The sequence below is a fragment of the Dryobates pubescens genome, chromosome 10 (genome assembly GCF_014839835.1).
Source record: "Dryobates pubescens isolate bDryPub1 chromosome 10, bDryPub1.pri, whole genome shotgun sequence".
NCBI lineage: Eukaryota > Metazoa > Chordata > Aves > Piciformes > Picidae > Dryobates > Dryobates pubescens.
Genome location: NC_071621.1, coordinates 25,912,593 through 25,940,451, shown reverse-complemented (window position 1 = coordinate 25,940,451; position 27,859 = coordinate 25,912,593). Strand labels below are relative to the sequence as shown.

Genomic DNA, 27,859 nt, shown 5'->3' with positions numbered 1-27,859 from the left:
CAGTGTACATAAAAATGCTTTAGGGTATTTGAAGTTGTGATCCAGGTAGTGCTGGAGAGAAGATTAGTAGCAATGAATACACTGAATTAGGCAGAACTAGTAATTTATTTTGTGATGAAAGTCAGAATAAAGCTGGGGGAGAAATGTAGAGGTACTTTACCTGAAGCCAACAGAATTTATGTTTTGAAACAGGAGTTTGAAAAACTTCTCTCTTCATAACTGAGTGACCACAGGTAGAAGGACCCTTTTTTTATATGTTACGAGTCATAAATTACAGTTTCTGAGAATGATCTTGTGTGAGTGTTTTTTAACAGCCTTGCATTATAACCTTGTGTTTACTTAGGGCTAAGGTCCACTTTGTGTCATTTTTAATGGTAGTTATATAAGTACAAAACCAGAGGAATCGCCTAGAATAAATAGATTCGAAACTTCTTTTCTCTCTGTTACCATACAAAACCAGAGGAATATTAATGATGGGAGGCTTAAAACTGGTAAAAACAATACTTCCAAGGTAAAATTAATTTGAATTAGTTTATTACTGTTAAAAGAACAACGTATTTTCTTGTACCTATAATTCCATTTTTTTTCTATAGGTTCTTTTCAATCTGGCCAGTCAGTATGCTGCTAATGAAATGTATGCTGAGGCATTGAATACTTACCAAGTTATAGTGAAGAATAAGATGTTCATCAATGGAGGTAGGTTACATTCCACATTGAATTAAAATTGGTAGTCAGGTGTTCAGACTGAGGACTTCATCTGTATGGTATTGACTCTCAGAGGTCTCAGCCCTCATGTCTGCCATAGTGGAAGACAGATTTGCATAATCTTTGAAGGTATAATTTAAAGTGGCTTGATTATCCAACTGATGAAGTCTTTCTTTTTATTTACATAGGCTAAGCTAAACATGCAGACAAATTTTCTCATGTGGCACAAACTATATTGTCTGCTCTAATGCTGGTTTTGGTTGTTGGGTTTTTTTCTCATTTGACTCATCTTTCCTCTTCTGGAAGCTTCTTTTTAGCATTTTGCACATCTTTGAGACTCCTGCAGTGTACTTTTCTAAAAAGTGCTTAATTACAGCTGTCTTCCTGTAGTGCACTGTAAATAATCTCTACCTCATCCCTCAATACACAATAAAAATCAGAATACATCTTACATGGTAGTTGTTTTCTAGGTTTCATTACTACTTCATATCCTCCTGGGTGAAAATTTACAGCAGGTTGTTCTGTGCAGTGCAATTTTTCACAGAAAGGCATTGGAAAGGGCTGCCCAGGAAGATTGTTGAGTCACCAACCATGGAGGTGCTTAAAGGTCGTTTGGATGTGGTGCTTGGGGATATGGTTTAGGGTGAACATTGTAGAGTAGGGTTATCGGTTGGACTTGATGATCCTGACGGTCTTTGCCAACCTGAATGTTTCTGTGATTCTTTAACGGGATACCAGTACCATATAGCAAAGACAAATTCATTAAGTTATTACACTATCACTTTGAAACAATTGAAAAATACTGTAACTGTACTTTGGAAGACTGTAACTTGCTGGCTTTTTTTGATAGGCAGACTGAAGGTGAATATGGGAAATATATATTTAAAACAAAGGAACTATTCCAAAGCTATCAAATTCTACCGCATGGCTCTAGACCAGATTCCTAGTGTCCACAAAGAGATGAGGTAAGTTTCTACTAACAGGCATTGTTTTGAAATGCAGGTTTTGGATATAGTGTTATTTGATAGTTAAAAATATAACCTAATCCTGATTTCTTTACTTAGGATTAAAATAATGCAAAATATCGGCGTGGCATTCATTAAAACTGGCCAATATGTTGATGCCAGTTCTTCATTTGAGCACATAATGAGCATGTCCCCAAACCTGAAGGCAGGCTTCAACTTGATCCTATGTTATTTTGCTATGGGAAACAGCGAGCAAATGAAAAAAGCCTTCCAAAATCTGATTGCAGTTCCCCTAGAAGTGGATTACGATGATAAATACATTTCCCCAAATGTAAGTTGAAAAAACCCAAAACACTTACCTATGTTTAAACAAAATAAACTGTGTCTATATATTGTAAATGAGGAGAAGGGGGGAAAAATACTGAATGCTTGGATTGTACAGAATATGTAAACTGATGTGTATTTATGTATAAAATAACTTGATCAGAAATTTCACAACAATAAGGATCATTAAATACTTGAATTAGTTGAAGACATTGGCAGAGAAATTAGACTATAGAAGCTCTTTCTAAGTATAGACGAGGGTGGTGGTTTGACCCTGGCCTGGAGGCCAGATGCCTACCAAAGCCGCTCTATCACTCCCCCTCTTAAGTGGACAGGGGGAGAGGAGCAAAAAACAATAACAGAAGCCACTAACAAGGAAACAGCAATAGACCACATGGAAGCAAAAAGCAGAGAGAGAGAGGTTAGTCTCTACTTCCCATCAGCAGGACGATGGTCGGTCTGGGGAAGCAGGGCTGACCTCATATGGTATGGAATACCTCTATGGCCAGTCTGAATCATCTGGCTCAGCCATGTCCCCTCCCAAGATCTTGCCCACCCCTCAATGTACTCTTGGAGCAGGGAAATGTTGAAAGGCCTGGATACTTACTCAACAGTAGCCAAAACACTGCTGTGTTATCAACTACTGCTGCAAAACACAGCGGTAGAAAGATGCTATGAGGAGAATTAACTGCAGCTCAGTCCAACCCAGTACAACAAGCTATAGTTTTAACAGACATTCCAAGTTCTGTATTTTGTTATGAAGAGGTCAAAGATCAGAAAGTTTCCTTCTGGTCTTTGTTTTGTGTAAATGTATGATCTCTCCCCAGTAAATCAGGAAGAGGTAGCTACCCAGAATACATGCATTAGTTCATTTAGATCTAACAGAAATACATAATGGAAATTACAAGATGATACACGTGATTTATTTTAACAAGAAGTTGTTGCACAAGTCAGCTGCTGAATGTCACTGCAGTTCAGCAAATGCTTAAGCATGCTTTTATTTTTCAGTTTGTGAATATTCTCACTGTGATTTTCAGCCTTCCTACTCTGACATACATGATATTAGGGTTATTAATAGGTGTCGTTAATGTGAGCTATGACCACATACACATGCAGAAAAACAGGATTAGATTTTGTGGTTAGAAAACTTAATTTAAACTGAAGCTAACTTTTTGAATTGTGAAAAGTAACTGACATTATATAAACTATGTAATTTGCATCAATTTATGTTTACAGTCATATTGTGTATAAAATAAATAAAATGAATGCATGCTGGTGTCATTTGTGTTTGTTTTGCATCCCTCCAGGATGATCCACGTACGAATCTGCTGATTGAAGCCATTAAAAATGACAGCTTAACACAAATAGAACGTGAGAGGTAGTGGTGGATTCTGTTCTTTCTTGACTGGGGTACCATAAATTTTAGCTTCTGAAAGTATCAATCTTCTTGCATGTCCACAGCTCTTCTTATGGAAGTTTCCCCGTAATTCTTAGGGAAGCTCATGGTTGGAAGAACTGGTCAGCTCACTCAGTTCAGTGTACTGCACTAAAGGGGAATTTCTATCCCAGGTGTTACAGGTTTCAGTGCTTGAAATTTTGCAGCGTTGGATTTCTTAGAAATATAACTACATTGTGCAGTGAAAGGAAAACAGAAAAGATGGGAGTGCTTTATCAAAATACAGGGCAGGGGCAGTAGCAGGGGACTGGTTGGATTGAATTTAAAAGATTGTCCTAAGTGTAGAAAGAAGCAAGAACAAGGTTTGGTTCTTTCTATATATGTCTTTTGAAATGGTGATGTGTTTTTACATTGGGGTTTTGTGTTGGTTTTGTTTGTTTCTTTAGGAAGTCCATGGCAGAGGAATACATCATGACAGCTGCCAAACTTATTGCACCAGTGATAGAGACATCTTTTGCAGTGGGCTATGACTGGTAAGGGTCAAGTGGGTCTTCTTTTTATCTAAGCTGTACAACGATCCCTCATGCTGGTTATGAAACCAGGTTCACTAAAAAAAAGCAGCCTGGGAAACACAGTTTGATGCATGTCTCAACCATAGCATCCAGGCTATCTTCAGTTTGCATCCATAATGCTGTGGAGAAGAACAAAATAAAACATTAGTGTCTATTTTGTGTTAGATTTATTTTTATCTGTGAAGCTCACCTGTTAATTATACCTTTAAAAGTGTTCTGTATTAGGACAGAAAGAGGTTTTTTAATTGCAATTGGATTTGAAAATTCAGTTTGAGATTTTGAGTACTTTAAAAATGCTACAGACAAATGCTATGTGGAAGACAATGTTTGCTACTCTTTATTGTAAGTTTGAAGATCTGCGATGCTGAAGAAGTTTTCATTACTCCGAAGAGTCCTGATATAAAACACTGGAATCTGAATAGTATTATAAAAGGTTTATTTGCATTTAATTTATAAACTTAATGTTTATAAAGATAAACCTTATCTACTATTTCTTAACCTATACAACCGTACACAGCAATAGGCTGCTGATACAGTTTACCATTCAGATTTTTGTATTCACTTTATTTTTCAATTTCCAGCTTAGTTTGTTGTGGCATTTTCTACAGAATGCCCTTCTCTTGAAAAGAGGCAGAAAGGGACCTGGGGGTACTGGTTGACAGTAGACTGAACATGAGCCAGCAATGTGCCCAGGTGGCCAAGAAGGCCAATGGCATCCTGGCCTGTATCTGGAACAGTGTGTCCAGCAGGAGCAGGGAGGTCATTCTCCCCCTGTACACTGCACTGGTTAGGCCACACCTTGAGTACTTGTCCAGTTCTGGGCCCCTCAGTTTAAGAAAGATGTTGACTTGATGGAATGTATCCAGAGAAGAGCAACAAGCTGGTGAGGGGTTTGGAGCACAAGCCCTATGAGGAGAGGCTGAGGGAGCTGGGGTTGCTTAGCCTGGAGAAGAGGAGGCTCATGGAAGACCTTACTGCTCTCTACAGCTACCTGAAGGGAGGCTGTCGCCAGGCAGGGGCTGGTCTCTTCTCCCAGGCAACCGGCACCAGAACAAGAGGACACAGTCTCAAGCTGAGCCAGGGGAGATTTAGACTGGATGTTAGGAAGAAATTCTTCATAGAGTGATTACCCATTGGAATGTGCTGCCCAGGGAGGTGGTGGAGTCATTGTCACTGGAGGTGTTCAGGAGGAGACTTGATGGGGTGCTTGGTGCCATGGTTTAGTTGATTAGATGGTGTTGGATGATGGGTTGGACACGATGATTTCAAAGGTCTTTTCCAACCTGGTCTATTCTATTCTATTCTATTCTATTCTATTCTATTCTATTCTATTCTATTCTATTCTATTCTATTCTAAAATAGACACAATTCCTATAAGGACAGTATAAAACTTTATTAGTATGACTTTTAATGATATATTTTTAACTAGGTTTTAGTTGTTTATTAAAGGACTTACTTTGCTATTTTTATTGCTTTTAATAATGTTATTGGAAAATAACATGTATGCAAGCAAATGTTGTGTAACTGCAGGCACAGCATTGCTAACAGGTATGTGTTTGGGAGGTTACTGAGGTTCGATGGGAGAAAGATCTTTCCTTTACTTAATTTGTTGGTTGTTTTTTTTTTCTTTTGACTGCTTAGGATTATTTGCAAATTTTGCAAGTCCTATGATTATAATTTCCTAATAAAGCAGTTTATCCAATAATTTCTCACACAGACATGTTCAGTCTGCTAGAGTCCACAAGGTGGTGTTTCATGGTTTAATAATCCCTATCATCCATTCAGAACTGAAGCAGTCTTATGAAAATTAGCTTGCTGCTTTATAACTTGTCAGCTTAAGACAGTTTTGATTGCTCTGTATCTTGTTGTTTTGTTCAAGAAAACTGGAAAAGGTTGTCAATACTCAGTTTCTTTAATGCTAGCCACAAAATACTTGTCACAAAGCAAAACACCATCATCTGTTCGGGCTAATGACACAACTTCTAGTGAGATATGTGGGATTATGTTTATCAGGACAGGTTTACTCTGCTCAACATTCTGGGCTGAGGAATTCAAGCCCACTGAAGAAGTTTAACCAGCAGTTTGAGTTTGATTTTCCAAATATTAAATGTGCTTTTGATTTTATTTACAGAAATGAAGTGAGAACAAATACTATTCAGATTTTATAACTTAATTAAAATGTGACATAATCTCAGTGTCATACTCCATAAGGACCAGTTGGATAGTTAGATCTCATTGAATTTTGTGGTTAAAAGATATTTGCAGTAACAGTTGAAAGATGTTTTTTAACTTTTATTGTAGATGTCTGCAGAAATTGCTCTTTTTTTCAATATAAGTTTTCCTCCAACATAGAAAGCATCTGTCTACTCTGTATGGAGACTGTCTATGTGCCAACTCAATTGTGGCAGCAGTCAGTCTGTCAACAAAAGTTTAATTTAATGAATTAACCAACTTTTAGGAGAAAAGAGGGCATTCCTTCAACTTAAAACAAAAACCCAACAAAAAGCCCAAACAAACAAACAAAAAACCCTACAAAACAAACAAGTGGAAGGGATCAAAGAAGAAACCCACAAAGCTGTTAATTTAGTCTGCTTAATTCCAGACAGTTTGAGAGAACAGTGTATGTGTACAATAAATAAAGGGTTTGCTTCAACCCAGAGGCAATTTTAAAGTAAACCACATCAAACCCTGGAAGATGGTGTCTGTGAATGAACATCTGAACCTTCTGTTGTGTTCTGTTCTGACCATGTTTTACAGAAGACCCTAAGCCAAATTATTTTTAGGGAGGCATAACCAGAAAGAGGTTTATTATTGTGACTTGACTCTTATTCTATACATCAGGGACACAATCTGCAGTCTCTGGCTTTGTGCACTAAGCTGGTTTATGTGCTTGGTGGCATATGCAACCAGAGATCAGGTTTGATAGAACACATCCAAAGGAAACGGTTTGAAAAATTATCTTGGTCAGTATCTTGCATCAAGTATCACTCAGTGATGGAAAATAATCTGGTATTTAGGCAGCTGACTGAAAAAAAAAACATTTAAAAAATGAGAGGAGTGATAGTATTATTGAAGTAGATTGTGGGTGGGAATAAAACCTTTCAAATGTTTTTAACCAAAGTACTCTTTGCCTCTGTAAAGAAATAATAGCTAAGAGCAACTCATTTTGAAAAGTCAGTTGGGTGCACAAATGAATAGCTTAAAGTGACATTTGAACAGATGCATTTGTTTTATGGTTTGTTTTCTGTTGCAGGTGTGTTGAAGCAGTAAAAGCTTCTCACTATGTAGAGTTGGCCAATGACCTGGAAATAAATAAAGCCATCACTTATTTGAGGCAACAGGATTTTAACCAGGTATAGTAACTTTTCACATCACCACTTTTTAATGCTATGTAGGTAAAAATGTCTTTCTTAGCCACAACATGTTTTTCAGCAAGGGAAAGAAAGATTTATGCAAACATAGTAATTATATTAGTGCTGCTCAGTAAAGTAACTTTATAGAAACACTGGCAAGAGATGAATTTTACCTGAATGAAATTTCTGACATAAGTTCATTTCACTGACTGTCCAAGCTGGCATTACAGTTAATAGAACTGTAGTCAGTACAGTCAATAGAGCCTAGAAAGCAGGTTGCTGATCAAAGTGGAGATGTTTTCACGACTGTGAGCTGAATCTTCCCTCCAGGATGACTACAGAACCAAAATATGCACTTCATATTTATCTTTATTGTTTATGTTATGGTATTCTTATTGTTCCCTATGTACTACAGCATTCCCTAAAATACTATAATCTGACCTTAAACTTTAGCAACCCCTCCTATCCTTCCATTGATATATGAACTGGAATTAATTCACCTTCTGCTCAGAAGCTTGGGCAGTTCTGCATCTCCTGTAAAAGACTAGCCCATTGCAGGCACAGAGGGGTGGGATGAATCACCATTAATGAAAAGATATTACTTCAGCTAAGCCACAGTGTATATTAGCAAAAGAGGAAAGTCATAGAAAAATAACAGTGCTTCCAAGTAAATGTATAGCTGGCAGAAGTTCAGAAGATAGGTCTGCCTTAGTGATTTTTTTCAGGTTTTATCATGCATATTATTACATGTTCCCTTTTCATTGTTTCATTATATTTTAAAATACACATGAGAAGTCACTTTTGGCTCTGTGGAAATTATTTATGTGTTTTTATGTAAGTAAGATTGCTTTCTGCAACTGGCCATTCAGTCTCTAGTTATGCAAATTTCTGCCAAGAAGTTTTATGGTGAGCTTCATGTTAAAAATTACCACCAGTCTCTCATCAGTACAACGGGCTGTTAACTGTGCCTTTCCTTTTCTATGCATATAAATTGCCAGTGTGGGTATATACCACAACTTAACACATTTAAATGTGCAGCTTTCTTATATTGTTTTATTTTAGGACAAATGTTTGAGACTTTTGTTGGGTTTAGTTTTGGGTTTTTTTGGGGAGCGTTGGGTTTTCTTTTAAGTAACCAAATTTATATAGGTTGTGGAACAATTTATAATATTTTCATGTAAGTTTATATCATAATATTATAAAATTATAATTTGTATTAATATAAAATGTAATCATTTAATATAAGGTTTCTAATAAGGTTTTTGTCAAAACTGTCACATGGTCTGTTCTTTGATGGTGAACAAAGTCTTGTTTCAAAATGTGAGCAGTTGGAAAACAGCTTCATCCGAACAAAAAGTTCAGATACCTTATAGGATTTGCTCAATTTCCTTCCAACATGGACCATTCGGTACATTCAATGATAGGAGTGCTGAATAATTAAGATGGAATATGGCAACCTCTGGCTTTGCAGAAGTGGCAAGAAGTAGGAGATGATATACATAAAATTACAGCTAAAGCTGCATGTTATCTTCTGAGGTCCTTCACCTTCCCATAGCTTGGAGGGCTGCACACAAGACCACATGTTTAACATTATCCCATTTTCCCTTCTCATATTTAAGCTCTTGTGATTCCTTCTCTGTCCTGTCCAGTCCTCCTCTTCTTCCCTGTAGATATAGCAATAGAGTTATCCTTTATTATACTGCATGTCTGACTGATAGCTCTCTGAGATCAGCAAACAGTTTGAGAGTTTGGAAAGTTTTGGGTAAATCTGGTAGCTTTATTGATAGACTTTGAAGGGTGAGAGTGTTACAGGTAGATAAACTGTCACATGGTCTCAAGAATCTACTACTTCAATGGTAATTTTTTGTAATTTCCAGTGAGTACCTAGTATATATAATAAAACAAACAAAAGAAACCCATTCACAGAGGTAAAATGACATACAGAGATCATTGGTGATGTTTCTGTGGAGTACTCCAATGGATGGAGAGGCAAGGGTGTTGGTGGAAGTTAAGAGTAAGTGGAAAAGATTCCCTTTTGATTATGTGATGGAAGATCTTTAGCCTGTACTGGAACTAGTTAATAGTAGAGTGGGACTGCAAAACAGTGATGGAAGATCAAGAGCTTTTTTTTTCCCCCTAATAAAAGTGGAGCTGCCACTTACTCATCCTGTCTGTCTGTTTTTCGTATACTTGCTAACTCACCACCTGCTCAACACACCTTTGGCTGAAGAACAAGAATGGAAACCTTTTTTAAATACTCAGTTTCAAGGCTTTATTGTGTTTCAAAAAAATGAACTGAAATGGATTCTACTGTAACTCTAGTGGGCTTAACTATATGCTTGTCATCATGAGTATGTTATTTTCAAACAGTCCTAGCAACAATGAAACAAGCATGATGAAAGTGCCTAGACTGTATTTTATTAGTAAGGGTTTTTGTGTATTAGATATGTTGAATGTTTTCTTAATTTAAAAGAGAAACTTTTGCAAATTAATACAAAAAACAAAATTCTGCAGGTTACTCATGCAGCTCCTTAACATCTCTGGCAGACTCTGCTTGAGTCAGACAAGCTGCTTTGAAGTTTAACTCCTATAAGCAAATAATTTACATGTATTGGAAGCATGTCACAAAGAATATTTTGGACACTCTGTGTTTTCATTGTTGAATCTAAGTAATTGTTATTGTTGGGATTAAAGTTAGAAGCTATTTAGAAATACAGAAATTGAGCTGATGATGCAGTAAGAGAATTTCTACTTTGAAGGGATAAAAAGGATTGCTATGGATTTCAATCCTAGGGCTGATAATTGCTGAAACAATTTACCAATAAGTGAATAGTGTTCAGAGTCTTAGGAGCTTTTCATTACACATGAAAAAGAGACTAGTTCCACTCTAATCTTTATCGTCGAGGGTGCCACTTAGCAGTAAAAGAAAAGGTATGCAAATCAGCTACAATGGGAAATGGCTTTTCATACAGTGACTTCAAACTATATAGCTCTACTTTCATTAAAAATTATATAGCTCTACTCTCACTAAAAATGAATTCCAAAAAGAAACAAGTCTGTGTAAGAATAGAATACCTCAGATACAGTAGTGTTAGATCTGTAAATATTTGGGACCATTCCCTTTTCAGAGAAAGTCACAAATATGTATAAAAGTTTAATATTCTCCTAGTTGGAGTCTTGTATTTCAGAGACCACTAAAATAATGAGACTAAGTTCTGAAATACTCTTTGAATGAAATTGGTGTACTTATTTAGATAATTCCTATTATTAGGAGATTGTTATGGTCATTACTAGTTCATAGTTCTTATGTGTTAAATAGAATAGAATAGAATTATCCAGATTGGAAAAGACCTTTGAGATCATCGAGTCCAACCTATCACCCAACACCATCTAATCAACTAAACCATGGCACCAAGTGCCCCATCCAGTCTCTTCCTGAACACCTCCAGCGATGGTGACTCCACCACCTCCCTGGGCAGCCCATTCCAATGGCCAATCACTCTTTCTGTGAAGAACTTCTTAACATCCAGCCTAAACCTCCCCTGGCTCAGCTTGAGACTGTGTCATCTTGTTCTGGTTCTGCTGGCCACCCAGGAGAAGAGACCAACCCCCACCTGGCTACAACCTCCTTTCAGGTAGTTGTAGACAGCAGTAAGGTCTCCTCTGAGCCTCTTCTCCAGGCTAAGCACCCCCAGCTCCCTCAGCCTCTCCTCACAGGGCTTGTGCTCCAAACCCTTCACCAGTTTCGTTGCCCTTCTCTGGACACCTTCCAGCAAGTCAACATCTTTCCTAAACTGAGGGGCCCAGAACTGGCCACAGTACTCAAGGTGTGGCCTAACCAGTGCTGAGTATAGGGGCAGATGTGGAATGTAGTTGACTAAATCAATGAACTGCATCTAGCTGTATATATTTTGTCATTTTACACGTCATTAGTACAGACATGGGTTTTATTTGAAGTCATTGTAAAAACAGTACATATGACAGTCAGTTAAAACTTGTTTCCTTTATGTTTGGTTTGGCATTCCACATAGAGTTTCAAGTGTTCACTTTATGTAAACAGCAGCTTATAGGTTTCATGTAAAGGAAGAAGGAAACTTTTGAATTCCTTGTGTTTATGGCTAAATTGGGATTGCCACATCTGTGTTGTAATAGATGATAGGACTAGCCTGACTGATACTCTGTAACAGTTTGTGTAGTGAATATAAATATTTAGTGTAAAAAAGCCAGATTTTCTTATCATCTGCAACTGTATACTAAATTATTATTACATAGTCAATGGAAAATAAAAAATCTGCCTTTCATTTCACTTTCACAGGATCATAGGATGTTAGGGGTTGGAAGGGACCTCCAGAGTCTAATCCCCCTGCCAGAGCAGGACCAGAGAATCTAGCGCAGGTCACACAGGAATGCATCCAGATGGGTCTTGAAAGTCTCCAGAGAAGGAGACTCAACAATCTCTGTAGGGAGCCTGTTCCAGTGCTCTGTGACCCTCACAGTGAAGAAGTTCCTCCTCATGTTGAGGTGGAACCTCCAGTGCTGAAGTTTATATCCATTGGCCCTTGTTCTGTCACATTGTGCAACTGAGAAGAGCCTGTCCCCTCCCTCTTGACACCCAGCCCTCAGATATTTATAAATGTTTATTAAATCCTCTCTCAGTCTTCTCTTCTCCAGATTAAAAAGCCCCAGGGCTCTCAGTCTCTCCTTGTAGGACACACACTCATCCTTGTAGCCCTCCATTGGACTCTCTTGAGTAGATCCCTGTCTGTCTTGAACTCGGGAGCCCAAACTGGATGCAATATTCAGGTGAGGTCTCACTAGGGCAGAGTAGAGGGGGAGGAGAATCTCCCTTCATCTGCTGGACACACTCCTCTTAATGCACCCCAGGATATCATTGGCCCTCTTGGCCACAAGGGCACATTGCTGACCCATGGATAACTTCTTGTCCACTGGACTCCCAGGTCCTTCTCCACAGGGCTGCTTTCCAGCAGATTGCCTCCTAATGTGTACTGGTGCAGTTTATTATTCCTTCCCAGATGCAGGACTCTGCACTTAATCCTTCTTGAACCTCATTAGGTTCCTCTTTGCCCAGCTCTCCAGTCTGTCCAGGTCTCACTGAATGGCCACAGGTTTCAGGTGTATCAGGCAAGCCTCCCAGTGTCGTATAGTCAGCAGATTGCTGAGCACTCTCTCTGTCCCCTGATCAATATCATTGATGAAGATGTTCAACAGGACTGGACCCAGCACTGATCCCTAGGAGACTCCACTAGTTACAGCTCTTTCAAACATTGGAATGGTCTGCCCAGGGCAGTGGTAGAGTCACCATCCCTGGAGGTGTTTAAGCAGCCTGTGGACCTGGTGCTTAGGGACATGGTTTAATGTTGATCCTTCAGTACTGGCTCGCAGGTTGAACTGGATGCATCACCTTCAAGGTCTCTTCCAATCAGATACATTCTGTGATTCTGTGAGTCTTATTACACTGAACCACTGAAAACACACTGTGTTGCAAACACTGTGTTGAATATTTTTGTGTATTTAGTGTATAGGTTTTTAATGAGTTTTCATGTGAATCCTTTTGTGTTCATTTAAAGAACTAGAAAAACAGGTATGAGAATTTTAATGAGATGACTGGATTAAAAACAAACAATATTAGCTTGCCTAGGATTGTCAGGTAATAGTGTAGGTGTATCTAATCTAAATTTTGAAGAAGTAATAAATAAATAACCAATAGTACTGAAATTCTGTGACCAAGATTAAAAGTATAATACAGATAAACTTTGATGTGTACCCTCTACAAGTGTAATTACCCTGCATGTGAGTATATGAGTCAATAATTGTAGCTGGTTTTAACTGTCAAGTTTATCAGTGCTTTCTGAAATAATTTTGGTACAAGTTTGCTTCAGTGGAAGGTAAGTTGTTTTCTAATTACTTCTAGGCACTGGAGACTTTAAAGATGTTTGAAAAAAAGGATAGCAGAGTGAAGAGTGCAGCTGCAACAAACCTTTCCTTCCTTTATTATTTGGTAAGTGTTTGCTTCAACTGAGCCAGTTAGGAATTATGGTTTATGTAGCAAACTTGTATCCTTGCAGCAATTTTTGTGTCTTTCTGAATAATCTCTGTAAACAAGAAGAAGCTGCGTGCTAGAGGTGTTTTGGAACATTCATTCTTGGCTCTAAGTGAAAAGTTTGAAGGGTGCACTTTGTATCCTGCTGCTGAGAGGAAGTAAGATTGAGCCCCAGGCCGCAGAAGTATCCCTGCAGTGAGATCTGTGCAGAAGTTCAGCAGCTGCATTTAAAACTCAGGTCCTGACATCCCTGGCTGAACTTCAGGAAGATGTGAAGTATGTAGCTTAGGTGGGTGGGTTTGTGTATGAAGTTTGTTGGGTATGGGGATTTTAAAGAAATAATACAAACATTAAACTTTGAGGCCGAATGAGACAAAGTGGCAAAAATGTCTCAGGTGTTAAATTCTCTGAAAGAGATCTGCCTTATACAAATGCATAAGGAATGGTTTTAGGACTGAAGAATGTATTCTTTTTCTTCAGTCTTTTGAAATTCCACTACACTAAGAAGCCACAGCTGCAAGAAAATTCACTGACAGATGATTAATACAATGTTTGTTTTGTTCATGTAGGAGAATGAATTGGCACAAGCAACCAGCTATGCAGATTTAGCTGTAAATTCTGATAGGTACAATCCAGCAGCTCTAACTAACAAAGGAAATACTGTTTTTGCAAATGGAGACTATGAAAAAGCAGCTGAATTTTATAAGGAAGCTCTAAGGAACGATTCCTCATGCACTGAAGCACTTTATAATCTTGGTAAGTGAAAGATGCTTTTGTGATCCAGCTTTTGTCTGAAGGTAACACCAGTGATTCTGAGAATCTGGCTTTCAAATTTTATTGTATTGAAAGATATACCAAGTATTATTAGTTTATTCAGTAATTGATGTTATAGCAAGATATTAATTTGTGCTTTCTATCTGTTGTGCAAAAAAACCAACCCAAACTTAACAGCATCAACTAGTAATTGCAGATGATGAGGTAGGTCACTTCAAAGCTAAAAATTTCTGCTATCTACTAAAAATATACCAGTTTTAACATTATTAAACCATCAGAGTAATTCCTGTCTGAGAGCTTTCTTTCCCTCATTCATCTTGTTCAAAAAGTGACATGACATTATGTTCTTGGTCTTTGGTTAGGTTCATGTTCCTTATGTTTATCATTTTGGTAAGTCATAAGAATTAGAAGCATGGCTCTCACAAATAGAGTCTGTCAGTGTCAAGACCTCTGAGTACCATGTTCCTATGTAATTTTTCTTGGTTATTCTGTCAGTCAGTATTCTAAAGTATTTTTGTTCTCATTGCATTAATACTGTAACTCTTTTTATTTTAAGGTTTAACATACAAGAAGTTAAACAGAATAGATGAAGCTTTGGATTGTTTTCAGAAACTCCATGCAATCCTTCGAGATAGTGCCCAAGTCATTCATCAGATAGCACAAATGTATCTTTTTCTGGATTATGATAAGGGATGGTGGGTTTAGTAAGGTCATTTAATATGAAATACGTGTTTCAATCACGACTTGGAAAGTTACTGTAGTGCATATTGTGATTAGAATGATTATGCACAGAGTCACTCAGGTGTTCATAGAGATGAGAACAAAACTTAAAACCTTCTTGGACATTTCCAGTGAAGCAAGTGAAGAAATACATTGAGACTGCTCACATTGTAGGGGAGACATTTACACTCAGTATTCAGCTTTGTCCTGGAATACTTAAAATCCTGCTGATCTTGGCATTAAAATAATATGGCATATTTAAGCACAATTAAGTAAAACCTTAAGAAAAAAATAGTGTAGTTTATGAAAGTGAAGTTCTCTTCTGAAAGCTATTAGCTGATTAGCTGGTGTTTATGTAAGGAAAGAATTGTCTCCTAGCACTGCAAAAGCTTGACAGATGGAAAAGCTGAGGAGAAAAGGGGTCAGCTTGGTACATCACCAGGGATATTCTACACTATGAATTTCTTTAGCAATGCTTCAGAAGGTGTGCAAACCATAATGAAGTCCTCCTTAAGGCAGAACACATTCCAGTTGCTGTGCTATACTTTTAAGAATAGCAAAGGTAATAAAAATATATTGTAGTCAGTAAAGTGAGTAACCTCCAAACCCACAAAAGGGCTGTGATCTCTGGTCCTTGTATAGCCCCTTTACAGCAGCATAAATGGCCCTACAACTCCCAGTTCCCTTCTAGGGGAGAATTTCTCTGCTCCACTGCAGTGTAAAACTGCTTCCCCCCAATGCTCACAAGCTTTTTCCATGAAGGAAAAGCAAGAAACTGAAAATAACATACTGGGCAGTAGCTCCAGCTCACATAGCTGCAGACATCTGAGCTGTTGTGCCTCTCAGGGGTGTCTGAGGAGGGGAGAACACAGTGCAGGCTTAATTACAGCTAAAGCTGCTTCTCTTGTCTGGACCTGAATTGTACCCTGTCTGTGCTGTGCTTCCTAGACACAGAACAGAAAATCTTGCTGCAGGCAAACATCTGCACTTGGGAATAGCAGCTTTACCTAATCACTTATTTCAGGACAAATTGATGCATTACAAAAAACCAGCCAAGTTGTAAAGGCAACAAGTATCTTGCCTGCTTCTTATACTTCATTCTTGTAAACGAGCAAGTCATTTACAATTAGTGACAGAGAGAGTAGAATCAAGCCCAAATTTCTGTTGAGTCAATAGTGGTTTTAAGGTGAAAGAGCAGCCAGGACCTCTGAATATTTTTCTTCAGTGTAACAAAAATAATTTGATGTGAAGGAAATTATGAAAATTGAGTTTTTTAAAAAAAACCAAAGGCCAGCTTATCTCCACTCCACAGTGACTGGACATATGTGTCCAAGCATATGGATTGCATTCTGTAAAGCTGTAGAAATTTTGAGTAAATCAAAATATCATCAGCCTCAGTCCTTGACTGACGAAAACTCAGATATGAGATCATGGAAGATCCGAATCAAGCCATAGAGTGGCTCCTGCAGTTGATCAGTGTAGTACCAACTGACCCACATATACTTTCAAAGTTAGGGAAACTGTATGATAATGAAGGTGACAAATCCCAGGCTTTTCATTACTATTATGAGGTACTTGATCTTTATTGTTTTTCCAATGCACTTTGTTATAATTAATGACTATATTATAATTAATGTTATGGGTTCCTATATCAAATTAGTAGTTGATTAAATTGAGCTTTTTCAAATGTCACAAAAAAAAAAGGGGAGGAGGCAAAAAAAAAGGCAGGGGAAGAGTGTGATTTTTGTAGTTAGATCCTAAAGAAACACGTAGCTTGTGTTTCCATGTGGAATTTGGCCTCAGGCTTTGATTTTTCAATCAATTGGGGGATTTATATTTGAATTACATAATCAGAGAAGGTTAGGGATTAAAAGGGACCTCAAAAGATCATCTTGTCCAAATCCCTCTGCCAGAGCAGGATCACCTATACCAGATCACACAGGAATGCATCCAGGCAGGTTTCAAGTATCTCCAGAAAAGGAGACTCCACATCCCCACTGGGCAGCCTGTTTCAGTGTTCCACTACTCTCACAGTGAAAAAAAGTTTCCTCATGTTTATATGGAACTTCCTATGCCTCAGCTTCCACCCATTGCCCCTTGTCCTGTCGTTGGGCATCACGGAGAAGAGGCTGACTCCATCCTATTGGTACTCACCATCACCCCTTAGCCTCCTCCAAGCTAAAGAGACCCAGCTGCCTCAGTCTGTCCTCATGAGGAAGATGCTTAATTCCCTTAATCATGTTTGTGGCTCTGCACTGGACTCTCTCAAGCAGTTCCCTGTCCTTCTGGAGCTGAGGGGCCCAGAACTGGACACAATATTCCAGATATGGCCTCACCAGGGCAGAGTAGAGGGGGAGAAGAAACCTCTCTTGACCACACCCCTTCTAACACAACCCAGAATGGCATTGGCCTTCCTGATCACAAGAGCACATTGCTGGCTCATGATCAACTTTCCATCCACTAGGACCTCCTAGGCCCTTTTCCCCTTCACTACTCTCCAGCAGGTCAGTCCCCAACCTATACTGGTCCATGGGCTTGTTCTTTGCTAGGTGCAAGATTCTACACTTGCCCTTGTTGAATTTCATTAAATTTCTCCCTGCCCAACTCTCCAGACTGTCCAGGTCTTGCTGAATGGCAACACAACCTTCCAGTGTGTTAGCCACTCCACCTAGTTTTGTGTGGTCAGGAAACTTGCTGACAGTGCTCTCTGTGCCCTCATTCAAGTCGTTGATGGATATACACAATCATACTGGTCCCACTAGTGACCCCTGAGGAACCACTGGATACAGGCCTCGAACTAGACTCTGTCCCATTGACCACAACTCTCTGACTTCTTTCCTTCAACCAATTCTCAATTCACTTCACTACCTCATCATCCAGACAACACACACTGACCCCTAGCAATTTTAATGTAAAATATAGTCTGAGATTAAATAAAAGATGTATATAATAAATTTCACTTTAAAGGTGTGTAACATAACTCTGTTGGTGTGAAGCTGTATTTCTGTAATGGTTATGTAGGTTTATATAGTGTGTTTGCATTTTTGCATGTAAGTTTGTATTAGTGGTGTGGCTACACAGTATGTCTATGCAGTTGCTTAGAGATAGGCATCCTCTCTCATTTCAAACCAGCTATAGTAGAATAGAATAACAGAATAGAATAAACCAGGTTGGAAGAGACCTTCAAGATCATCATGTCCAACCTATCAACTAATCCAACACCACCTAATCAACTAAAACATGCAACCAAGCACCCCATCAAGTCTCCTCCTGAACACCTCCAATGACGATGACTCCACCACCTCCCTGGGCAGCCCATTCCAATGGCCAATCACTCTCTCTGTGTAGAACTTCTTCCTAACATCCAGCCTAAACCTCCCCTGGCGCAGCTTGAGACTGTGTCCTCTTGTTCTGGTGCTGGTTGCCTGGGAGAAGAGACCAACCTCTACCTGTCTACAACCTCCCTTCAGGTAGTTGTAGACAGCAATAAGGTCACCCCGGAGTCTCCTCCTGGCTAAGCAACCCCAGCTCCCTCAGTCTCTCCTCACAGGGCTTGTGTTCCAAACCCCTCACCAACTTTGTTGCCCTTCTCTGGACACGTTCCAACATCCTTCCTAAACTGGGAGGCCCATCTGTACCATCTGTAGGTTGTAGAGATTCTTCTGGTTTAGCAGGAATAGGATGGAAAGTTGCTTTGCTGCAATATGAGAAGTCCTTTTCTCTGTGCAAAGTGAGAATGACCAAAGACTGTGTTGCAATCTGAATATTAGTGGAGTTGTGCTTGAGGATAATTTTGCTGCCTGTTTCAGTGGGAATTTCTAAAAAGCCAAAACTGTTATTTACACCACAGGAAAGAGTGCTTTTGGGTGAGGTTTCCAGCTGACTGACTTGAGTGTGGAATTGTACGTGTGTTAGTATTGTTTAACATTTCAGGTTACTTACTAACGTGAAGGTAGGATCTAAGTGAACATTTTTGCTGTGGCAAACTGTTTAAAATAATATTTCAAGTAAGGCTAGATGGAAAATGTGACAGACTCATCTCAGGTAAGTTCTGAAAAATACTCTGTAATTAGAAAACTTGGCATGCCTTTTTTTTCATGAATACTTAGTATAGCACACTACTTCCATTCATATATTACATGTTTTAGCATCTGGAGAATTAAACACTTGAGTAAGATATTCCAGAGGCAACATAAAGATGTTGTTTATCACTAAAATTGTGTTTCTTTCACCTTCCCTATTTTGTCAGTCGTACCGGTATTTCCCTTCAAACATTGAGGTCATTGAATGGCTTGGAGCCTATTACATTGACACCCAGTTCTGTGAAAAAGCCATTGAGTACTTTGAAAGAGCAGCACTTATCCTGTAAGTAATGATTATTTTATGCCTCCTGAAATACTTTCTGATTAGATATCTGTAATTATATCTAGAGATAAATTAGCTGGATAACTTTAAGCAAATACCAGAGAATGCTTGGGATGTTAATTTTCTCACCTTTCTGCTCATTTACAGTGTTTTTGTGTTTACTGTGCAATTTCAGTGTTAAGTAAGAGCCTCCACTGGGCACAAGATAGTAGTGGGTATTAGAATGTCTTTTCTCTATTACCATATAACGCAGCTATGAAGTGGGGAACATCTCCTAAGCCACCAAGACCTCCTTCTTTATGGCTTTATGTGAAATACTTCCTTTCTGTTGTTTTATCATGTAGTGAAGTATCATTTAGGAAAACAAATGTATCTTTAAGCAGTTCTTGCTGCATTTCCACTTTTCACATAACTGCTACTTTCATAAAGAGGATATTACAAATAAGTTATAGAGGTGAGCAAAAATGTGCATTGCAGAACTACCCATGATGACTGAAAATAAGTTGGCAGATCAAATTGGTCCTGCTAGAAATATCTGAAGTATACTGAGTTCAGTTCAGCAACTTAATTGCTGAAATTGTCCTTTATCAGAATATGTTGCATTTAATAAACTATGCAGGTGACATATTGTATTCTAGATCAGAAAGGGAGCCTACCAGAGAAATTCCTAATAATTTAAATATGTGTAATCCAGAGTTCAAACAATTCTGAAATGATGTATGTGGTCTTTTTATGTGGAAATAAATTCTCATCCACGTGTGCATGAAGAATTTTATACAAATAGACCAACTAAAATTCCTGCAATTAAAATTCACTCTAACAAATGTGAATGTCTCTATTTTGTGATTTTGGAAACCTATTTAAAAAGAAGCAGGATAAGCAAAACACTGTTAGTGCTCCTCTTGTGATCTAAAATTTTTCATTCTTTTTGTTCCATGAATCTGAACAAGACACCATATAAACAAAATATGTACATTCATAGATTCATAGAATGGTTTAGGTTGTAAGGGACCTTAAAGATCATCTAGTTCCAACCACCATGCCAAGGGCAGGAACATTTTCCATTAGATCAGGTTGCTCAAGGCCTCATCCAACCTGACCTTGAACACCTCCAGGGAGGGATCATCCCCAAGCTCCCTGGGCAGCATTATTCAAGAAAAGATTATACTGTGAATAGGTTGTTCATAGTTGAGTGAAAAATACTAATACTTATTTTGAAAAGACTTGAGTTAGAGTAGACATTAATTATACAAGAGAAAATCAAAGGTTTAAGGATTAAAAATTGAAACAAATTCCAAACTTTGGTGTAATCATAAAGAAATAGACACATAGGTTAGATGAAACTTGTGGTGGTTTGGCCCTGGCTAGGGGCCAAATGCCCACCCAAACTGCTCTGTCACTCCCCTTCTTAAATGGATAAGGGAGAGGGGAAAGGACAACAAAAGCCAGTAATAAGATAGAAGCAATTTAATTATAATAAGCAAAAGCAATAGACTGCAGAAGCAAAAAGCAGAGAGAGATGTTAGTCTCTGCTTCCCATCAGCAGGACTATGGTTGGTCTTGGGAAGCAGGGTTCTCTATGCTTGGTGGTTCCTCTGGAGGACAGATGCCATGGATGAATCCCCCCAAACTTCCATCTTTCACTTCATTCTTATATCTGAGCAGATGTCATATGGCATGGAATACGACTTCAGCCAGTTTGGGTCAGCTGGCTTGGCTGCATCGCCTTAGCGTACTCTTGGGATGGGGAAATGTTGAGAAAACACAGCCTGGGTGCTTGGTTCAGCAGTAGCCAAAACACTGCTGTGTTATCAACACTCAGCTACAGCACTGCGAAGCGCAGCACTAGAAAGATGCTTTGAGGAGAAATAACTCCAGCTCAGCCCAAACCCAGTACAAAAACGTACAAGGGAGAGTTCACAGAAACCACAGTTCACAGGTTTGCCAGAACTCTTTTCAGTATTAATCCTGGCCATCTTAAACAAAATGTGTTTTAGACAACCTGTGAGATTGCTTATACTGGCATTCATGACCTTCTTAGAAACTTTGGAAAGAAACAGCTGAAACTAGAAGGAATTGCTTCATAATCTTGTTTTGGCAAAGGTGTAAGTATTTTGTGCTTGTACTTGGTCCAATGCATGAAACATGAAGTACTTTGGAGACTTTCATATGCCAGTTGTTAATTTATTATTTGTGATTGCAAGCTGTCTGTAATAACAGACTTTTTTTCCCCTCTGTGGGCTAATATAGTAAATAACACAAGAAAATAGTAAATAACAGAATATAGATGTTTCAATGTATCACACAGTATCACAGTATCACTAAGGTTGGAAGAGACCTCGAGGATCATGGAGTCCAACCTGTCATTACAAACCTCATGACTAGACCATGGCACCAAGTGCCACGTCCAATCTCCTCTTGAAGACCTCGAGGGATGGTGACTCCACCACCTCTCCGGGCAGCCCATTCCAATGACTAATGACTTTCTCTGTGAAGAACTTTCTCCTCACCTCGAGCCTAAACTTCCCCTGGCGCAGCTTGAGACTGTGTCCTCTTGTTCTGGTGCTGGTTGCCTGGGAGAAGAGACCAACCCCTTCCTGGCTACAACCACCTTTCAGGTAGTTGTAGAGGGCAATGAGGTCTCCCCTGAGCCTCCTCTTCTCCAGGCTAAACAATCCCAGCTCCCTCAGCCTCTCCTCACAAGGCTTGTGCTCAAGGCCTCTCCCCAGCCTTGTTGCCCTTCTCTGGACACGTTCAAGTGTCTCAATGTCCTTCTTAAACTGAGGGGCCCAGAACTGGACACAGGACTCAAGGTGTGGCCTAACCAATGCCGAGTCCAGGGGCACAATGACCTCCCTGCTCCTGCTGGCCACATTATTCCTAATGCAGGCCAGGATGCCATTGGCCTTCTTGGCCACCTGGGCCACGTTGGGTGTCAGATTTAGCCAGATATGGCGATGACGGAGGTTCTTGGAATCAGTACGGCTGACCAATATGATCAGTATTGATCCTTTATTGTTCCAGTATTGCAGGCCTATGGCTCAGGCCTATGGTGAAAGCATGGCACAGTAAAGCATGGAAGGAAAAGAAGTGCGTAGCAAGGAAACTGCTACAATTTATATAACCTTGGTATGCCTTGTTGGCATGGACTTATTGGTCCCCTATGAGTGACCACACATCACACTATTGTAGATTATTGGTCCAGCTATGGATGACACACGAGGTTTGTTGATGCAGGTGCATGTCCTGTTGTTCTGAGAAAACTCACTATGTTTCTAGCTACTAGTGTCTTGTTTTAATTACAGTGCTGCAGGCACAGCACTGTTTTGGCATACTGGTAGCTAGCTCTGCACTTACGCTGAGCATGGCCTACCACCATGTCAGGCTCCAGGCCTGAACTGCCAGATTGCTCACACCGCTCGTAACTGGTGTTCCCACACCTGGGCACACTGCTGGCTCATGTTTAGGTGGTTGTCAATCAGCACCCCCAGGTCCCTCTCTGGCAGCTCTCCAGCCACTCTGACCCCAGCCTGTAGCTCTGCATGGGGTTGCAGTGGCCAAAGTACAGCACCTGGCACTTGGACTTGTTAAATGCTATCCCATTGGACTCTACCCATTTGTCCAGTTGGTCGAGGTCCCTCTGCAGAGCCCTTCTACCCTCTAACTGACTAACATCTGCTCCTAAATGTCTAGATATCCTAATTGATAAATGTGAATGTTGGGTCATAAATTGCTACTAATTGTAAACAAGGTTACAGTTTAAATCACTGAACATTCTAAATCACATTAAACCAAAAAAAATTCTGGTCATGGTTAAAATAAGACTGTAATTTTAATCACAATAATTACATTTTAAATCTCATTGCACAACTAATTGAGAAATAGTTTTTCATTGTTTTGCATTTTTGACAACATGCACACAGATCAGTCATGAATCAAAAAAGTTGTGTAGCTCATGCTGGCTGATGACAATTTATTCTCCCTAGAATTTTCATACTGAACTGTGTAATAGGCTTTATTACGGTGACCACTTGGCTGCCTTTATTGTTTGCAGGAGGCATATTCAGCTGAAACCAGAAGAGGTGAAGCAGCTGGTTTTTATAAGCTGTTTTTTGGCAACTCCAGGCAAACCAGTATTTAGAGTCAAAAGCAGCCTGTGCTGTGACTGAAGGGAAAACCTGAGAAGAATAGATACAAAACTATTCAGAAAACATGAGCACACATTGTCTTTGAGATGTGCTTCTGTTGAATATTAATCCGGATGTGGAAAGCCTTTTGGCTCATAGAGCATCACAGAATCATCACAGAATCCTTACACTATTGACATGAGATTTATCATAATTTTCACATTATCTTGATAAGAATGAGGAGTGAGTGCAGCACTTTTATTGTACATGCTCAAATACTTCAGTTGTTTTCTGACCACATCTACCACCATTATGTGTAAAAAGAGGACAAGTAAAAGCTAGGGCATTGAGAAGAGAAGCCGGAGTTTGAAGCTCTTAAGTGGAGAGTGTAGTTCTTGGCAGGGAACCTGGGTGTGGTGAGACTCTACTGGGTGGGACTTTTCATAAAATCATAGAATCAATAAAGTTGGAAGAGACCTCAAAGATCATCAAGTCCAACCTGTCACCCAACACCTCATGACTTTCTCAGAATACACATTGGCATTTTGTTCTCCCCCATTGCACGGTTCTGTATCTCACATGAAGATTAGCAGTTCACATGACAGGTCTAAGGATTAGGTCTGGCACACGGATTCATGAACAGGAGAGAGACCGTAACATAGGACTGCAAATGAGTGACATCGAGGCCCAAAAGCCTGAAGCAGGGGTAAACTGTGTGAACTGCTAAATTCTTCCTAGGAAGGCAACATGGTAGGTGAAAAACTTTAAGAGCAGATAATAGTAGGTCTTCACTAATGCTATGCAAATGATTTTGCTTATTTGTTGTTTGGCAGTGTGCATGATTTTATTTTATTTATGTGCAGACCCACACAAGTGAAGTGGCAGCTGATGGTTGCCAGTTGCTACAGGAGAAGCGGTAAGTTCTGTAACTTGGTTATAACTGGTTGGAGGTTTGTAACCTTTTGTTTTCTAATTAGTTGGGCTTGTTCAGCCTGGAGAATACATGAAGGGCGATTCTAAGAAAGATGGAGAGAGACTTTTCACCAGAGCCTGTAGTGACAGGACAAGAGGCAGTGGCTGTAAATTGCTTAATTCTTACCCCTTTTCAACATCAGGTATAACTTTTCAATGTTAAAATAGTATTTGCTTTACACAAACATTTTCTTACTGGGAATATGATATACCCATAAGCAAAATGAAGAGACTTAGTCTTTGTTTGTTTTTTTTCCCCATCACATAAAATTCATTCAAGACACTTGAATATGTAAATTGTACTCTTCTTTCTTCCTGTCCCACTTTGTCTTTCTCCTTCTTGCTGCTTTAGAACTTTGCAGAACAGAATTCCATACTAAATAAGTGCATTTTCTCATTCCATTCAGTTATTTAATACAATGTCAAGAAAAGGAACAGGGCCTGGGAAGTCAGTGAATTAAGAACAGTCACAATGGTTTTGGCTGGGTTTTAGACCATTTATGATTCCTTGGCAAAATTCCCAGCTTATTGTGTTAACACACAGCAGGTCAGTTTTTCCTCATGCTAGCAAAATGAAAATAGTGATATCTCAACAAACTTTTTTTTGTCAAATCTTTTATGGATATGAGGTTTTAGATTCACAGAGTATTTTTAGTCCTTTCCCTAATAATCCAGTTGAGCCAAAATTAAAGGCAAAAGGCTTAATCAGTACCAGATCTGGGCAAAGGAGAGACACGATTTGTATTCAGAAGGAAGGAAGGACAGACAGTGCTCAGCTGTTACATGTTTCCATTTGACCAATCCATACACTTGCAGCCTCGGATGTGCCCCTGCTGTACTTGATACAGCTTGTCCAATGAGTGTGTCATAGCACAATGGGGTCTTAGAGGCAAGTCAAAAAGGGCAAAAATCAGGAAACTCATCTTCATTAATTCTGTCATTTATGGAGTCATTTAGACGTTTTCAGATGCTTTTCATTTTTACTATCAGTAATTAAAGAATCTTGTGCTTGGTTTTATTGAATTTGGTCTTATTTAGTAACATTAAATAATGTACTCGAACTAAAAAGATGGAAAGATGTTAAACTGTTCCAATTTCTCATCTGATACCCTTCTTAATGTTTGGATATGTGAATAGGAGACATTTTTGTTTGCAGGTAACTACCAGAAAGCTCTAGAGAAGTACAAAGTCATTCACAGAAAATTCCCCGAGAATGCTGAATGTAAGTTGTTTCATTGAGTGGTACAGCTATCAAAAGACACTTTGTTACACTGAATATGTGTTAGTAATGATATGATGTAAGTATTTTTTCACCTGAAAAATATTTTCACGAACTAACATTTTTTTTTCGTGCTCGTGCTGCATGTTTTCAGTGACAACACCAAAATGTGAGTTAAGAAATCTTAGGGTGACACTGAAGAATAGAGATTAAAAATAAACTTCTTGCTTAATTTTGCTTAATTTCTTACCCCCCCCATCCATACTTCCTAGAGCTTATAACTGTTTTATTTAATCTTTCTTATGATAAGATATATGATGTTTAACTCTTAGTCCCTGCTAGTTGAAAGCCCTGCTGTAGGTTTCTAGATATGAGAAAATCTTGCTGCTAAGTTTTATCAAAGCCAACCTTTCCAAAAGAACGTAGACATGAGATTTTTGTTGTTGGGTTTTTAAGTGTAGTTGCTGTTTTGATTGGGATTAAATTAATGAGTTGGGAATTAGAAAAAATACAGTTACCTTTGTTTTCTTAAAAAGCCCACCCCAAAACTGTGTACAAAACTGATTAAATCTTATTTACAGGTTCTATTCAGTCATGAATTCTACAAGGGTGCTCATAGGCAACTTTAGTACTGTTTAGTGCTCGTGGAGCAGCACTGTCTGAGCAGTGCAAGGGAAAGCCACACTGCCAGCCTGTGCCAGCCAACAGCTGCAGTTTTTACAGCAGGCAGGGTCGCTCCAGCATGAGGCAGGGAGTGGGACCCCAGGGTAGGCAGGTCCAGGGAGAAGCCAGGTCCAAGTGCTGATCTCTCCAGTTTCACTGTGAATCCAGAGCGAGAGCAGAACAAGTCCAAAATGAGTGCCAAAAATGATCCTCCAAAAATTAGTCCAGACTTGCTTTCTGGTCACTCTGTTTAAGATTTTCCTAGGCAATGTGTCCAGTGCCAATACATACTGGGTGCAATGAACCTGGCCAATCACAGTTCCAAATCCCAGCACAGGCTTCCCCCACGGGTGAATACACATGAGGGACTTCATCTCCCAGCAAGAAGAATGGGCAGCCTTTTACCTTTCCCCCCAAGACCCCAGCGGGGAGGGGAAGGCAGTTTCATGCCTTTGTCTTCCCCCATTCAAACCTCAGTTGATGGAGGTGGGGAAAGGGGAGTTTGGAGCACCCCGCAACAGTTGGTCAACCAGTCTGTGGAAAAACTGTAAAGGATTTCAAACCAAACTAGAGGAAACATAACTTTTAAAAAGAAGACATTTTGCAGAATCAGTCACACCTGTGCTCTAAATTAAAAAGCCTTATAGAAAATAAGGGTTGCCACTGATTGTGAAAACATCCTCTTACATCCCACACTGGGGCTCACAAATTCCAAAGCACAAGGTTGTCACCAACAAGCCCACACTGTTAAATGCTGTGTGGGAAGAACATTCACTGTCCTTAAACATTAAATTGTATTGTTCTGCTTTAAGAAAGATACTGATTTTTGAAGAGGAATTACACAGCTGTGTTGTGCAAGAGAAATTCAATGCTATGACCCCTCAAAGTTAGAAGCAAAATGTCATGTTCCTATTGGTCATGCACATTTGAGAGGGGGAGAGTGCTTAATAAACCTTTTAGAATGCTTATGTTTTTCTGAATGTAGTTTCTACAAATTACAAAATGGAGGCAGGAGTTAGACAAGGCAATTTAACTGATTTAAAAGTTCTCTGCTACTGAAACAGTGGTTCTTCACTCTTCCTTCCTTGGCCATGTGCTTCCAGCCATCTTCCTTAGCTCATTCTGATGTTTATCAGATCCCTCAGTGAGCGTGTTTAGTTCCTTAAGCCAGCAGAAAACTAACTCACTCAGCAGGAAAAGTAAGCCACTAATTTTTGAAAGCAGTCAGGAGAATAAAGGATCATGTTGCGTTTGTTTCTGCTTCAGATGTTGACAAAGACATAGGAATAGTAACAATGTTTTCAAGGTTTGGTGTAGTGTCGCAGGGGACAGTTTTCAGGGCTTCTTTTTGTTCTATCATACAGTTATAGTTGATCTTTGTGTCTGGTTTGGTCTTTTTTAACTCTGTAAATACTAACCCATTAAAAAACCCCACCCCACAGCTCCAGATAAAACAAACCATTCTAATTCACTTGGCATTTGTAAAATTGCTTTCAACAAAATCCTATTGATAGTGGCTCCTCAGTAATAATGCATTATCATTATTATGCTTCCCAGTTCCCAAAATATTTTGCAAATGTCAAGAGTTCTGTGCCAGATGAGATAGTGTGCCTTGTGCCTTCCACACATGTAGATGGTATTTG

The 27,859-nt window shown here is 39.2% G+C and overlaps 1 protein-coding gene across 2 annotated transcripts in view; it reads left to right on the top strand.

The window, feature by feature from the left end:
• The window catches only part of IFT88 (intraflagellar transport 88), a 57,279-nt gene that overhangs the window by 12,551 nt on the left and 16,869 nt on the right, over nt 1-27,859 (top strand). For both annotated transcript variants that reach the window (XM_054164689.1, XM_054164687.1), the window contains 13 exons: nt 594-696; nt 1,556-1,670; nt 1,770-2,001; nt 3,302-3,372; nt 3,837-3,923; nt 7,216-7,315; nt 13,248-13,334; nt 13,946-14,132; nt 14,707-14,815; nt 16,291-16,441; nt 19,120-19,235; nt 24,226-24,278; nt 25,491-25,556. In XM_054164689.1, the coding sequence (XP_054020664.1) occupies nt 594-696; nt 1,556-1,670; nt 1,770-2,001; nt 3,302-3,372; nt 3,837-3,923; nt 7,216-7,315; nt 13,248-13,334; nt 13,946-14,132; nt 14,707-14,815; nt 16,291-16,441; nt 19,120-19,235; nt 24,226-24,278; nt 25,491-25,556 (1,477 nt within the window). The remainder of the gene's footprint in view (nt 1-593; nt 697-1,555; nt 1,671-1,769; nt 2,002-3,301; nt 3,373-3,836; nt 3,924-7,215; nt 7,316-13,247; nt 13,335-13,945; nt 14,133-14,706; nt 14,816-16,290; nt 16,442-19,119; nt 19,236-24,225; nt 24,279-25,490; nt 25,557-27,859) is intronic.